Source organism: Mytilus californianus, unplaced genomic scaffold (assembly GCF_021869535.1).
Source record: "Mytilus californianus isolate M0D057914Y unplaced genomic scaffold, xbMytCali1.0.p SCAF_1, whole genome shotgun sequence".
Taxonomy (NCBI): Eukaryota; Metazoa; Mollusca; class Bivalvia; order Mytilida; family Mytilidae; genus Mytilus; species Mytilus californianus.
Window position 1 is genome coordinate 5,575,966 of NW_026262581.1, and position 15,699 is coordinate 5,591,664.

The 15,699-nt window shown below is 33.1% G+C and overlaps 2 protein-coding genes across 2 annotated transcripts in view; both read right to left on the minus strand.

Moving 5' to 3' along the window:
- Positions 1-15,699, minus strand: part of LOC127725588 (cholecystokinin receptor-like) — an 83,262-nt gene that overhangs the window by 16,650 nt on the left and 50,913 nt on the right. The gene's annotated exons all lie outside the window — the stretch shown is intronic.
- Positions 9,119-12,662, minus strand: LOC127739315 (toll-like receptor 4). The gene is made up of 2 exons (XM_052250988.1): positions 12,595-12,662; positions 9,119-12,326 (listed from the first exon to the last, which is right to left on the minus strand). Exon 2 carries the CDS (start codon positions 12,289-12,291, stop codon positions 9,781-9,783), a length of 2,511 nt encoding a protein of 836 aa, XP_052106948.1. The 5' UTR covers positions 12,292-12,326; positions 12,595-12,662; the 3' UTR covers positions 9,119-9,780.

Below are 15,699 nucleotides of genomic sequence, written 5' to 3' on the forward strand. Positions count from 1 at the left end.
GACAGGTTTTGTTTAAGAAACTATATAAAAATTAATTTTCCCTTTATCAAATACTAGGATTCACACCTTTCATATATCTGTTTACAAGTAACATTTAGCATTTGCACACCCAGTTATTTTTTTAACACCTGCTCCATGAAAATATATGATATATGTAAAATCTTGAAAATTAAATAAGATTATTTACTGAGATTCCTGTTGCATCCTGTTGACCAAGACAGCAATATAACTGTAAAAAATTCCATGCGACTATGTAATTCTTCCGTATGATTATTCCGAAGAATGTAACATGAAGTTTATGTTTGAACACAGCCAATGAAAATATGGTTCTAATGCGTAACACTTGGTGTCATAGACATCACTTAAACGTACATGTAGAACGTTTTTAGTAAAATAAAACAAAAAAGCAAGGGTGAACTCAGGTGCTCCAGAAGAGTAAGCAGTTCCTGCTTCACATGTGACATCCGTCGTGTGGTATTATACATATAAATGAATCTACAGTTCTTCTGTTTTATATACAAATAGTAAGACCATTAATGATGCCAGTCATAGATTACATCTAGGAAAAAGAATGAGAGGAAACATATATATCTATTTTTCAGGACTTGTGGTCCCATGAACAAACTTTTTTTGCGTAAATTGTTTTAATGATGTTTTATGTCCATTTCAAAAATCAAAAACCAAAAGCATCTCATGGCCACTTCAGTCGGTTCTCTTTTTACACAATGATTGTTCTTAAAAATAAACTTCCAGAATTTTTTGCCACTAGACATTAAACTGCTATCATACTTCAAATACAAAAATTTGTATACGTTTTATATACTTGAATGGCTAAGTTTTACTATTAAAACATGTGTACATGGACTTTCTTTTAAAATAACATCCTTTATCTTATCAAAATCTTCAGAAATGTACTGGTACTGCATTATTGTCTTTCTGTACTGTAATTAACCGATAGCTTTTCCGTGTGCAGTGACCTTAACAACGAGATCGCTCGTTAGTACTTCGACAACAGCACAACGCAAATGCAAGGGAAAAACCGTGATGAAAGAAAAAGTAAACAAATGTGGAAGTTTGAGACTAAAAGAAAAATTTTGATACACCAAATTATTTAATAACTGTTACGAAAAAGTTTAATTTACAAATGAAAACGCATGGAAAATATAAAAAAACAATTAAACATCGCTCTATTGCATGTCTATTACCTCACGTATTTTTCACGTGGTCCATGATTCTGTATTGATTGTTTATTAACTTCACGATTGGTAAACTTCGGCAATAAAACCCGAAAGTTAATTAGCACGCAAAGTTTTCACTGTATAAAATATTTTCTGTCGACAAAACGTTATAGATTCGTAATTAATTTTAAAAAATCGTGCATGAAGGACTTTGGTTAATAGAAAAACAAAGGATATGGGGTATCCATCCATGACACAAAATCAGTACATGCACAACAAAAAACACAAAAAGCAAAATAAACAGCGTTTTGTTGCTGTTCTTCATCGCAAAGTCACAGTGAGGTCTTGAACACGGAGCAAAAGAGTTTAGTAAAGTATATATATACATGCATTGGTTCAATATTTTCCTTAACATTGTTATTTATAGAAACTTGTTGCATATGACTTTAAGCAAACAACAATCAATCATCATATGAAACTATGAACATATTTTGGAAGAATATTTCAAAACATCAAACAGTGTTTCTCGTGAGATATTCAGACAAGTTAAACAAAATGGAAAGTATAATGAATATTTGTATAGAGCTCATGTAGATAATAGAATGAAACATTTCTGACACCTACGGGTGTAGTTCTGTCAAATATAAAGAAACAAAAATATCTATATTGAATAATTTAAAATTGGTTGTGTTATCAAGTACATTAAATAAAGAACCATTTCAAAGGTTTGTTTACTTTATGTGTATTGAATTCTTCAAAAGACCATTAATCTTTCTTAAGACGACGTACAAATAAAGGATCAAAAACTATCGTACAAAGAAAATCTTTAATTAACGTTGACCAATCCAATAGATCGGTTATATAAAGCACACAAGGCTCATATTGGATAAACTTCTTCCTCGTAATTACCATCAAAAATGGCATGTTTTAAAGGAGGAAATCGTCGTTTCCAAGTTAAAGTATAGATCCTGTACTTAAAACGTGAAATATCTTTAAAGAAATTGGATAATGAAATGTTCCATAAAATGAACTTAATAAAAGTTTAGTAACATTGATCATACACATTTTATGTGAAGAATCACGAGGGCAGTAGAAACTGAGTAACCAGGTAAAACAATGAAGATTGCAAGATAAACTGAAGAGTCCAGATTACCCGAATTAAGAAACGTAATTCGTACCGATTGTCAGGTTGTCTGCATATTGATATTGTAAAATATCAGCTGCGAGTCACAATATAAAGTTTTTTGTCGAGTGAGCGCAGCGAACGAGTTCAAAAAGGCTTCATATTGTGTCGAGCAGCTGACATTTTACAATATCAATATGCAGACAACCAGATAATCGATTTATCGGGTTGTATTTGCATATTTTGCATGATAGAAACAAGTGTTTTCTTTGTTTCACCAGCAAACGTGAAGATGATAAGTTCGGGTCAAATTTATCAACGTCGGGTCATACATAATGACGTCGCTGATATGACCGGGTCAAAGTTATTTTAAAGCCGGATCAACGTATTTTACGTCACAAAGCAGTGATATGCAATTTTATTACCGATAAAGTCTAATATTCACTTAAATGAAAGATTGATTGATTGATTGGTGTTTAACGCCACTTTTTGCAATAATGGCTATATCGTGGCGGTCTGTTTCGATTGGTGGAGGGGGCTGAGTGCCCAGAGAGAACCACCGTCCTCCGGCAAGGAAACTGACTATCCTTGTCATTTAAGAATGGAGTCGAGTGCATCTGCCTCGTGCGGGGTTCGGACTCACAACCTCAGTGTTGACAGACTACATAGAAAAGACTATATAAAGAATATTAAATAATTGCTACATTGTGATATGGTTTTGCTATGAAATCAGTCGCACGACACTGTATCACATGCACCCAAATAGTAAGGCAGATTATACTTAATCATTTCTTTTAGTGACCACTTTACACACATGTCTAAATATATAACAATTTTATATACGTTCTCCATCGGATAACAAAAGGCTTGCACCCTACAGGGGCGTAGCTACCCGGAGGCACGGCAGCACGTGCATCCACGTCGTTTTCACAAAAAAAAAAAGAGAGAGAGAGAGAGAGAGAGAGAGAGAGAGAGAGAGAGAGAGAGAGAAAGACAAAGTTAACATATAGGAATTGGTCTTTCTATGTATGCATATTAAAAACTACACAAAGAATAAAAGCAAGAGGAATACACATGCAGCGGAATTTTTAACCCTGTAAGACATGTATGTGTACGATAAATACATACAACTGGTGTAAACTTAGAGGAACTTTTTATATTACGGGCATTGTTTAGAAAATACCAGCTACATAGTTGTTGGTACCACAACCATACCGTATACTCGCTTTGAGTGCAAAAAAAACATAATCCCTTTAGGGTTAACAAAAAAACTTGAAAATTATTATTTTCCGCTTCGCCCCAAAACACTCATCTTACTAGAATGAAGACTCTTCAACTTGTATCGATCCGGGAATAATAACTGTTACCTTGTGAACTAGTTCAATATTGACTAAGTATGTAGGTCTTGACAACACGAATAGTTCATTTTCACATCACGTCAACGTATCTCGTCCTGTGTGCATGTAATATTTGCTACCGGACATTAATAACCATTCAATCAATCAATAGTTTCCGTATACTAGTAGATGAGAAGTTGGAACTGTTGTTATTATAAAAAAAGTACACATTTTCCAGTACATGTTTTACGTTTTTATTTATTTTACAAAAAAAATCTTTTATATAGATTCGACAATTCGAAGTCGTTTCTATATGGGCCGGCTATACGAATGGTTGATTGTAAAACCATTTAAATAAATTGTTAATTCTAACTCGTTTTACTGGACTATTAGGTCATTCAATTTTAAAAAGAACTGTCTGTCCGAGTAGGACACTAAACTGCTGATTCTTGTTCGAAAGATACACCAAACTTTTATTACACGTATCTTCACTGTTATCATCTAGATATGGCCATACAACTGGTCGAATGCATATGCATTTGTTAATTAGCTGGCTAATTAAAAACGCAGATCTGATCATGAAAAAGATCGTGATCAAAGTACCATTTACTCTGAAAAAGTTCATTGATTTCAACTTCGAATATTCCTAACTACGTAAAATTTGAAATTCCCATCTCTCTCTTGTAGAGTTTACCCACAAAATTTTTAAACATCTAAATACATATGTTAAGCAAAATATATGAGAATGTGTCCACCAAGTATTTGGTATCCATGATGTTTTGCTAACAGAAACTCCACATATAGTATTGTGTTTATGTTTATTGTTTGTTTTTTTAAATCTACTTTGCTCAATACAAATACTAGCATATGGAACAAATCTCCGTGATTTTAAAAGCTTTCACGTACAAAAAACGCAAGCGACAATGTTAAGTCTTCATTCGACTCGAAGTTAAACAAATAGTTGACCAAAAATCACAACAAAAATGTCTAAGTTTTATTTCGGTTGTGATTGTTTTTAAACGCTATATATTCTCTCTCTCTCTATCCCTCTCTCTCTCTCTCTCTCTCTCTCTCTCTCTCTCTCTCTCTCTCTCTCTCTCTCTCTCTCTCTCTCTCTCTCTCATTTCTTGTCAATGCGGGTAGCAGACGTTATTTTTATTGAGAGCAAAATATTACAATAAAAACTATTTTATTCATGTTTATTTGTGTCCTTAACATGTAAAAGTCTCCCAAGGATACAGAAGTCGATCCGTCACTATTAACCTTGGAACGCTTTTCCATTAATGAATTATTTAACTCCATTCCAAAATAAAGATCTTTTATTATCAGAGAACATTCTTACAGAAAGTATAACTCCGTAAAACCTTTACTGCATGTATATTTGTAGCATAGCTCGATTTAGTATTGATAAGAAAATGAAATATATCTACGTTTGAATATAAAATATCAGTATATAAGAAACACAACTCTAGTAGACTATTATATGAAAGCTTCGACCAGTTTTGTATCAAATAAAACAGTGGATGTCACTATGATATGCATGCAGAACAGACAATTGTCTTGCCTGGTGCTTATCTATTCTTTGTTTTTCAAATTTTGTTTGGTTTTGAAAATTGCTTTTCAATAAAAAATTAATAAATGTTTGTGAAAGAAATCCTTTTTTCAGATGAATACGGAGGAATTTTTCAAAGTTTTGTAAATCTGTGCATAATTTTGCCCATTGAACAAATCTTATATAAAATATTTGCCCAACTTCTATAAGTAAACTTCCGGCAAAGACTTAAATTTAGGAAAGGCTTGAAAAATAATTAAACAGATTATACTTTGATTTTCGTCCGTTGAACGATAAAATAGTCTAATAGCACAATTAAGAAAAATCATACAGTTCTTTTAATGTCGTATGTATCACAAACGTCCACACAAGCAAGTCTTTTCAAACTTGTTATATCAACCTTGAGACAAAATATTGTAAAACTGTTAAATAAGCAAATCGAGAAAGCATTATATTTTGAAAAGAAATAGAAGTAAAATTACTAATTAGAAACATGGTTAAACAGGTTCAGTTTTCCGTGGAAATTTCTTTCGAAAAAGGGAAATACAATATAAGGTTATAAATATATATATATTGATGTTATTGTTGTATGATATAACATGCAAAGTACAGCAAGCGATATGATGGCATGATTGCATATATAGCAGCATGCTTTCAGTATCTGCGATTAATTTTGATACGGCGTAGGTTGTTATTGTTTTTGAAATATTTATTTTATTTTGTATAAAATTAAGAAGATGCAGTATGATTGCCAATGGGGCAATTATCCACCTGGGTACAAATGCCGTACATGTAAGCAACTATTAGCCATCGTACGGCCACCAACAACAAGCAAAACCCGAACTGTATTGTAAGCTATAAAAGTCCAAGAAATGTCACAATGTAAAACAAATCAACAAGAAATCTTACTGCCTGATTTATGTTAAAAAAGAATAAACAAAAAACAAATATAAAAGACAGCAACAGCAACCAACGACAACCAATGAATTATATAGTCTTCTGACTTGAAACAGGCACATATATAATGTGGTGGAGTTAAACATGTTAGCGAGTGTTTTCAAACCTCCCCCTAACCTGTGACAATGGTGGAACAGCACAACATAGAAACAAACTATAACAATGAGTTGAAAAAGGCTTGACTCCTCAGATCGACACAAAGCATCTATTATACCATTATTATGAAATCATTTACTTTTCTTCTAAAAACTCTATTTCATGTTCTGTTGTGTACCTTTGTGATAGTACGCGGAACGAGATTAAAGAGGGGAGGGTTGAGATTTAAATAAAAACGAAGTTTCCCCCGCGACATGTTCATGTTAGTGGTTGTTTTATGTCATATCTTACTGTTTAAATCGTTTTTTATTTGGAATTTCTTGTTTTGGTGGCATATATATGATTTTATCGTTTTCATAACAATGTTCATTTCACATTTTTTAGGCTGATACTATTCTTAGAGCTACACATATTATATAAACACCTGTCTATGATTGAAGGCTGTACAGGTTACCGATGAGAAGTCCCAGAAAAGCAAAATATTATATGATACAGTGCTTGCAAGGTGTGGTGATCCAGTATCAGTCGAAGATGTTTGAGAACTCCGTTACTATTTAAGATTATGCAAGCGTTATTTCAGTAGGTTTATCATCCTCATACTAATTCAAACAGTGTGTGAATGAACAGAACTACAGTCTATTCACTCTCATTAGCAGAACTGGTTTTGACAGTCGTTTTAGTAGGGCACAAATTATTTTCAGATTCAAGAAAAAATTCACGAATCAATTACTTGTAATAAGCAAGATTATGATAATATATTAATTTCTACTTGTTCATTCATGGACTTCTCCGGACCAGCATTTAAATCCTTGATGAAGCGGGCCGTCTGTTTGACGGTGAGGAATGTATGAATACGCTGCCACGTCCAGTTGGAATGGGAAATTTAAATCCGATGTAGAGTAAGATGAGGACTACGCTCTCTACAACAACAACTATTGCAACAACTCGCTAACGAGTCTGTAGATGCCCTGTTAAAATGCCACTTTTTGTGCCCTATCTAACATACCCTCATTTTCCAGTGGCAATCCCAAAATTTCCGGCCGAGCTACTTATCAGGACCTACATACTGTAGTAATTTTTAATTGTTAAATATGCATGTAATATTTGCCACTGGACACACAAAAACACTAAACAATTAATCACCTTTATAGGAAAAAACTGTTCCTTTAATGGTCGATTTTTCATATTTTATCTTCGTGTGGAATTTTGAACATCAATATCTGTATTTTTCTACAACGTACGTGTTATATATTTGTGTATATTTGGGCTTCGAACATATATTGGTAAGTGAGGTGCATAGTACTATGAGTACAACTAATATCAATTTTAAGTCGGACTTGATATTAGGGGAAGTAACAATAGGTGTTAAATTAAGGCAACAGTAGTTTACCAATGTTCAAACAAAACTTGAGGGTATATAAGCTTATAATTTGGTACGCCAGACGCGCGTTTCATCTACATAAGACTCATCACTAGCGCTCGAAACAGTAAGACAGCCATATTAAATACGAAGTTGTAGAGCATTAAAAACCGAAAATTCTGACAATTAATGTGTTCCTATGATGTATACAACACTCAGAAATATACGTTGATTTCGCATGTTCCAAAGACAAATAATGATATCATTTTAAATGCTGGTTTTATTCTTGTTTGCATTCTTTACAACTATTTACCATGAAGCATCTTAAAACTTTTTGAAAGTTTCAGCATATTGTTAATAATGTCTACACGACAGTATTTGTATTTTAAGCAGGTTTATTTCATAATACAAGAGAAACACATGAAAGGTAAAAATTACTCTTTTAAGTGCCCCTATGTGATCTCTCTCTCTCTCTCTCTCTCAGTTCCTTACACGTGTATTCCAAAATGTAAAAAAATAAATAAAATAAGATAAAATATATACAAATATTAAAGGGACATTAGCTACGGGATATAGAAAAAATAAAATTTGATTTCTTTTTGTTCAATCATTAATGAAAGTGAAATGGTGATATTATAATTCGCTTTTAGCAGCCTGTTTGGTTCAGTTTTGTCAAAATAAGCAAAGAAACATCGCTAATGAATAACTCGACCTCATTAAATCCGTATTTATGTGAACTTCAACTAAACCCCCTAGCTAGAGATGGGCTACGCATGAACTAGGCGTGTTCAGCTTTTAAAAAGAAAAGAATGTCAACATTGGAAGTGAAACAAGGGTAAAACATTTGGTTGACTGATTCGATCTACAAAAAAACCTAGAAAAATCCAACTGCCCGAGTTCGCTATCTTTTTATATCTGTGTTTATGTTTATTTGGGTGATATGACCGTCGGCAGTCTTCGGAGGTCACCTCGATGGTTAATTAGATGGCGTCTAGACTAAAATACACACGAAATGCTGATACATATTATCGAGTTCGTGCATCGTAAATTGTCGTAAATTGTTTAGACTTTTCATTATTTGGATATACGTTTTAGTATGTTATAAATCAAATATGAAAATTTGAGTGAAATCGGTGATCATGAATTTGACAGCTAATGCCCCTTTAATAATTCAAGTACTATTTAGGATACCACCTTATAGACGTACTCAAAGGGTATCCTGTCCACAAGTACCTGTGACAACAATGATTTGTGATGGAGGAACGTAGTTGTGCGGACAGTGTTAAAGAGGAGAGGGAAGATACCTAGGGGACATTCAAAACAATGAAAAAACTAAAGACTGAGCAACACAAACCCAACAAAAAACCGGGAGTGACCTCAGGTGCTCCAAAAGGGTAAGCAATAATAATAATAATAATAATAATAATAATAATAATAATAATAATAATAATAATAAAACACTTAACAAAGACACAAACATAAATTAAATATTTCAAGAACAGACAAGCTAAGACGAGAACTGTTATAGTTTTAATTCACAAACATTAGAGCTGATACCAGACAAAAATGTAACAATACTACAAAACAAAATAAAGAATACTCGTATTCCATTATACATAAAAAAAAAAAGAAAGCGATAAATTTGTTTATGTGTGACTATATGCCTAATAAAAAAAAATAGTATTATGATAAAAGTAAAAGCAGGTATTAAGAAGGGAACGCTGCATACTTTTTGTATATATTCACATGCTGAAAAGATGGAAAAAAAATACAAGTGACAATACACGCATAAGGAAACCAGGAATCGCCAACAATATCACACAGTATTCATTTTGTAACAACACCACATCAACAACCGTCTCCTTCCCCAAAACAGCCATGCAAACAAAGACAAACAACAACGTACAACACATGATGATGATCATGATCTTAAATGTGATGAGATAACACACATACATTTTTGTTAAACGGAAGGTAACTTTACTGTTTTATTTTCGATCTTCTGCAGAAGTCTTTAATTACAATTCATAGAACTTATATAGCTTTATTCAATTTGACCACTTTTAATAAGAAATATATTCACTTATTTATAGTTCATAGAACTCATACAGCTTCATTCAATTTGAACATCTTATAATAAGAAATATGTTTACAGTATATTTTATTTTAATATCAAATCAGGCACGTACAGCCTCTTTCATTTTTTGCCAGAAAACAACGTTCCCATATTCGTCACCAGGATATTCTATATAAGAGTTAGAATGAATGTATTCCATCAGAACCAAGGGGAGTTCCTTTGGGAGAATGCTGGTCAGAAAAACCAGAAAAAGTGTTTTCCCAATTTCTCGCGAGTACATACTTTCCATTCTTGCCATATTGAATTCAAACATGCACCACTGAGAATTTAAGTAATGGCGAGTCAGAATGATTACCGTTTTACGGCTGTTATGGATAGCACTCGTTATGTTTGCTGAAATCTCATTTCCAGGAAGGAAATCACGTCTGTGGACACAGAGCTTTAGGTTGCCTTCTTTCTCTAGATTGTCAATTACATCATGGTGAACAAAATTACCATCTTGTTCTGCGTAAGATATGAAAGCGTCGTAGAGGTATGATTTGTTTGAATTCTCTATGACAGGAACATATCCACGGAATCTATTTTTAGTCATATAATACAAATAACGGAGGTTCCATCGATATCTGTAGAATAGTCCAAACAGAATAATTGAAACAGACAAAAATATCGTGCCAGTGATACCTATGATGACTCCTGGATACGAAGAACAGTCCTTTTCCAATTTGTTTATTATATTGTTGACGTTTGCAAGTGAAGCTTTTGTTCCGTTTTCGTACTTGCATTCGTATTTTCTGCGATCAAGTAACAGGATTTTCGTTTGCGATATCCATTTTAGGAATTTCAATGAGGCACACGAACAAACAAACGGATTTCCTTTTAAATTCAAGGAAAACTTGCGATCGTCCGCCAAGGATTCCAAGTTATTAATCGCTGCAGATCCCAAAAGTTGTATTCGATTTTTAGATAAATCGACATGGGATAAGTTTTTCATTTGAATCAATTTGAAGTCAATATCTTCAATTAGATTGTCACGTAAATTCAATATTTCGAGTTGTTTCAGAAATATGAAAAACAAAGACGGGAGTTCAGGTATTCTGTTCTGCGATAGGTCAATAGTTTTTAAATGTTGAAGCGGCTTTAAAATTTCGCCTTTTACATCAGATGGAATGTTGAATCCTAGCAAATTATTTTGTATGTATAATGTTTCCAGTTTTGTCGTTCCTTTAAAAAAATACGATGATATATTAGAGCAATAATTACTGGATAAATTCAAAAATTTCAGGTGAATGAAATTCACTGTTGGTCCCCACCAGTTTGCAAGAAGGTTAAGACTTACATCAAAATATTCCAGCTTATTTTCCATTAGTTCCAACCTCGGAATATCAAATTGTAATTGACTTCTCCTAAAGTGGAGTTCACGAATATTTTTTGGGAACGGAAGAGGAAAATTAATTCCAACGTCTCTTTTTATACGGTGCGTTCTGTGCTGCGATATATATCTGTTGATGGACTCAAAGGATCCCAACGAAGGTGTATGTGAAGTAAACTGAAATGACACGTTCATAAAAGAAATGTTCATGTTTTTTCCTTCCAAAATATAAGTCCCAAAAGAGAGCATGTTATCTGCCATTGACAGTCTGTCAAGGGTTTTCGGCAATATCGAAATTACCCCACTTTTAACATATTGTAATCTGTTACTATCCATGTACATCTCTTTTAAATTCGTATTCTGAAGATATTTCAATGTTTTGCGACCTATTTCTGTGTTCATCTCGAATGTTTTATGTACTTTGTTGAATTTTAGTACCTCAATGGAAGTGAACTGTAAGTCATAAGTTATATTTTCGACACCTGCGAAATTCAACTTCTCATTATAAGAAACGTTAAGATGTGTCAGATTTTTCAAATGTCTTAAGCAATTTTTCCAAACTTTTACCACTGAACAGTTTGAAATATCAATATACTGAAGATTTAAAAGGGATTGGAAAAACTTTGAATCTATGATTCCAATGTCACAATCCTTACTCGACAAATCCAAGTCTGCTAGTTTACTTAGTTTTTCATATCCACGTTGAAAACTATCATGTGGTAATCCATCTAATTTGAGAGTTTCAAGTTCAGCGAGTGACGACAAATTTGGATATTTTTGGGCAGATGGATAAAAACCTACGTTATTTTTTAGGTTAAGGTATCTTAGTTGAGGAGTATTTTTGAAACAGTTCGGATGAATGAATTTGACATCATACAGTACGTTATTCCATTCGAGGTCTAAAGTCACGAGTTGTTCAAGTCCATTGAAGGATTCTGGTAATATTAATGATATGTTGTTATAAGATAAATCCAGCTTAATTACGCTTTTGGCATTTCCAAAAATATAATTTGGTATACACTCGATTTTGTTATGGCTTCCATCAAATGAATCCAAAAGATGCGATATGTTGCCAAAATTTGGAAGAGCTAACAGACCTCTATCGGAGCATTTTGCTGACATAAGATTTGTTGTTGTGTTTAAGACACACTCACAGGATGAATCAAACGAGCATTTGAAACAAAGGTCACTGTAAACCAAAACTGATAATAAGAGTATATGTTGATGCACGTTTAAGCGCATAGTTACATAGGCTGGTTGATGCTACTGTAGTGAAACTGAAAATAAAATACACAATTTCTCATTATAAAATTCAGTCAATGAAAGGAGAAACAATGCCGATCCTTTAAAGATCTTTCTTGAAATAAAGTAATTGAAAGACACGACAAAAGAATTCAATTTATAGCTTCAACAACACATGGTCTTACAATATCATTTTCTTTTATACTTTTAAAATTTGATTTGAGAACTTTCTAATGTGCGCATAAACATTGACTATAAGAAGAAAAAAGTGTATATAAAATATAAATGAAAATAACACTTTACCTATTTAGCCAGACTCTTTCTACTGCATTGCAAGCTATGAGGAAATCTATCATAATGTGAACGACAATGATAGAAATAACAATAGCGTAAACATTTCCAAATTTCTTGTTATCAATAAGGACGGAAATAAAAAAAAATAAAAAACCACTCGGAAATTGTATATTCAAAATCAAGAGTCCAATATCTAATTAAAACGTAGAACTCAAACTTATGAAGTAACCACACTTTCTCGAATCCCCCATGAAAATGAACAGGGTAGACGGAAAATCTGAAAACCAATACCCACTTCCGCAAATGAACTTATAACATGACCGATGGTTTGCGAATTTTGTGATGTTTTATGGTAAGATAAGAGTTAATTACCAATTCGAAATTATGTGATACCTTATCACTTGATATAAATTTTCAAAGTTTTTATAAGAGTAATACGACGGGTGTCTCTAGTGGATCTGCTTACCGTTCTGGAACACCTGCGATTTACCAAGATTCATTTTTCGGGGGAAGGGGAGGGGCGTGTTCCCTAGTCTTTAGTTTTTTATGTAGTGTTGTCTGAACTTGTTTGTTTTGTCGTCGTCTTTGTTTTTTGCTATGGCGTTGGCATCTATCTCGACTAATGAGTTTTGAATGTGCCCTTGGAATCTTTCACAATTGGAACCGGCTATCCGTTACATAGAGTCTGAGGTCGATGTCATTTCAGTCTATTTAGAGTATAACCATCCAGTTGCAAGTGGTATGGTACTGATATTATAAGATATATCTATTTTGATTGTATATTTCTACTAAATGCTATCCAAATGTTTTGGTTTTGAGCTTTTCTGAAAAAGGTTAGTCAAAAGGACACGCGTCATTCAAATTAAAAACAAAATACTTTATCCAGTTGTACAGGTGCTCTCTTCTTACAATTTCGTGTCTTTGCTATACGTTAAATAATGACCTAGTTATTTTGTTTGTTGCTTTGTGTGCCTATTTGATAAGTAAAGGCCTTACAAGTGCCTATAATTGCTTACATCCACTTCATTTGAACTTTGGGGGATAGTTGTCTCATTGGCAGTTGTACCACATCTCCTTATTTTTATAACGCTTGTTCCGATAATTTTTGTGCAGTTTGTTCTTATGTTGTGCTGATACACCATTGTCCAAGGTTTATAATGGGGGTTAGATTGAACAAATATGTTAACCCCACTATATTTTGTATGTGACTGTCCCAATTCAGGAGCCCATAATTAAGTGGTTGTTGTTTTTGTTTACCATATGCCATATTTGTTCTTTCGTTTACCAAGCGTCACATCTCTTTATATTTATACATAGAACAACGCACAACAAAATTTCTTTAGAACAACACTAATCATAAAAAAATTTGCAATTTCATTGGACGATATGTGACAGCCATCACCATATGCAATGGTATAAGGGTCAACTGTGGCCTCTCGTTAATTGGCATGCACTTACAAATCAATCTGTTGTTAGTTTGATGAATGTTTTAAGAATGTTCGATGAAGTAGGTCAACAATGTTGACTTTACAATTGAACGACTCGCTAAACTGTACGTCTAGTAAACGGTTTACACGACTAATCATTCTTGACGTCTTATAGCTGTGACGTTACGTTAAAGTCAAACTTTTGTACAGACTACCGATGCAAGAACCTGTTGGAACAAACGATGCAGGACTTGTAAGCAAAAACTGCATACCCAGACTTTCAACAACTACTTAGCTAGGAAAACTTCTTGAAATAAACCCCAGATAATATGTAAAAATGCTACAATGTTATTACGCTTTGCAATGTGTAAGTTGTTTTCCATTCGTTTGATGTGTTTGAGGTTTTGATTTTGCCATTTGTTAAGGGACTTTTCGTTTTGAATTTTCCTTGGAGTTCGGTATTTTTGTTATTTTACTTTTACTAAGAACAGCCATTTCATAAACTTATGAAATGCCACCGAAGTGAATATGACTGTACAATTTACATTGATCAATTGTCATTTAGGATCGCCTGATTAAACTAAATGTAGGCAATAGCTACGGGGCGCCGAACGGGACTCTTGTGGTTTTGTACTTGAAATTCAATTTTGTACGGACAAAAGTGAGTTTTGTTCAACAAAAATGAGTTCAGTTTAACAAAATTTGTAGCATACTACAAATTTAAATTTTGTCATACAAAATTATCTTTCAGAGGACAAAAGTTACCTTTATCATGACAAAATTCATGTTTGTATCACAGTCTTTACTTTTGTTACCAAATTTGAAAATTGGGCGACAAAAGTCAATTTTGTATGCAAATTAGTTTAGTTTGGATTCTGTGAACTAATTTGCATACAAAACTGAGATTTTGTCACAAAATTCAATTTTGTGTTTATTTTTGTGTATACAAAATTGAGTTTTGTTAAACAGAAGTGAAAATTTAACAAAAGTCAATTTTGTGTCACAAAAGTCAATTTTGTGTGTAATTTTACCTTCTGTCTAACAAAACTCAATTTTGTCTACACAAAAAATTATTTTAATTACAAAATCACAGGATGCTAATTTAATCAACATGTTAATTGCGTACAAATTCAATTTTGTCTCACAAAATTGACTTTTGTGTTTTAATTCCCATATCAGGTAACAAAAGTTTATATTTGCATACCTATTTGACAAAATTGAATTTTGTCATGACAAAAATGAATTTTGTCTACAAAAAAGAATTTTGTCATTACAAAATTGAAGTTCTCATAAAACAAGTCTGTATCACATAGTTTTGAAAGTCAAAAATGATTTTGTTATGACAGAATTGAATTTTGTGTACACAAAATTGATTTCGTTTACAAAAAGTTCAAGTCCCATTCGGCGCCCGGTAACAGTAGTTTGTCGATGTTAAAATCTCATGAATTGATTAATAGCATTTTAAAACAGTACCATTTTTTTACAGCACCAGATGCGCATTTCGAAAATAAATGTCTCTTCGGTGATGCTCGAGGCCAAAACATGTTTTAAGATTAAGAAGACAAATCGAGGTAAAAAAACAAATCTGAGGGAATCGCATTAACTCTAAAGGAGAAAGACCATATGCGACGACAAGGTAACTGAAGCGTCTCCTGCTAGGTATGCATCACCCACCATGCGAATCCAT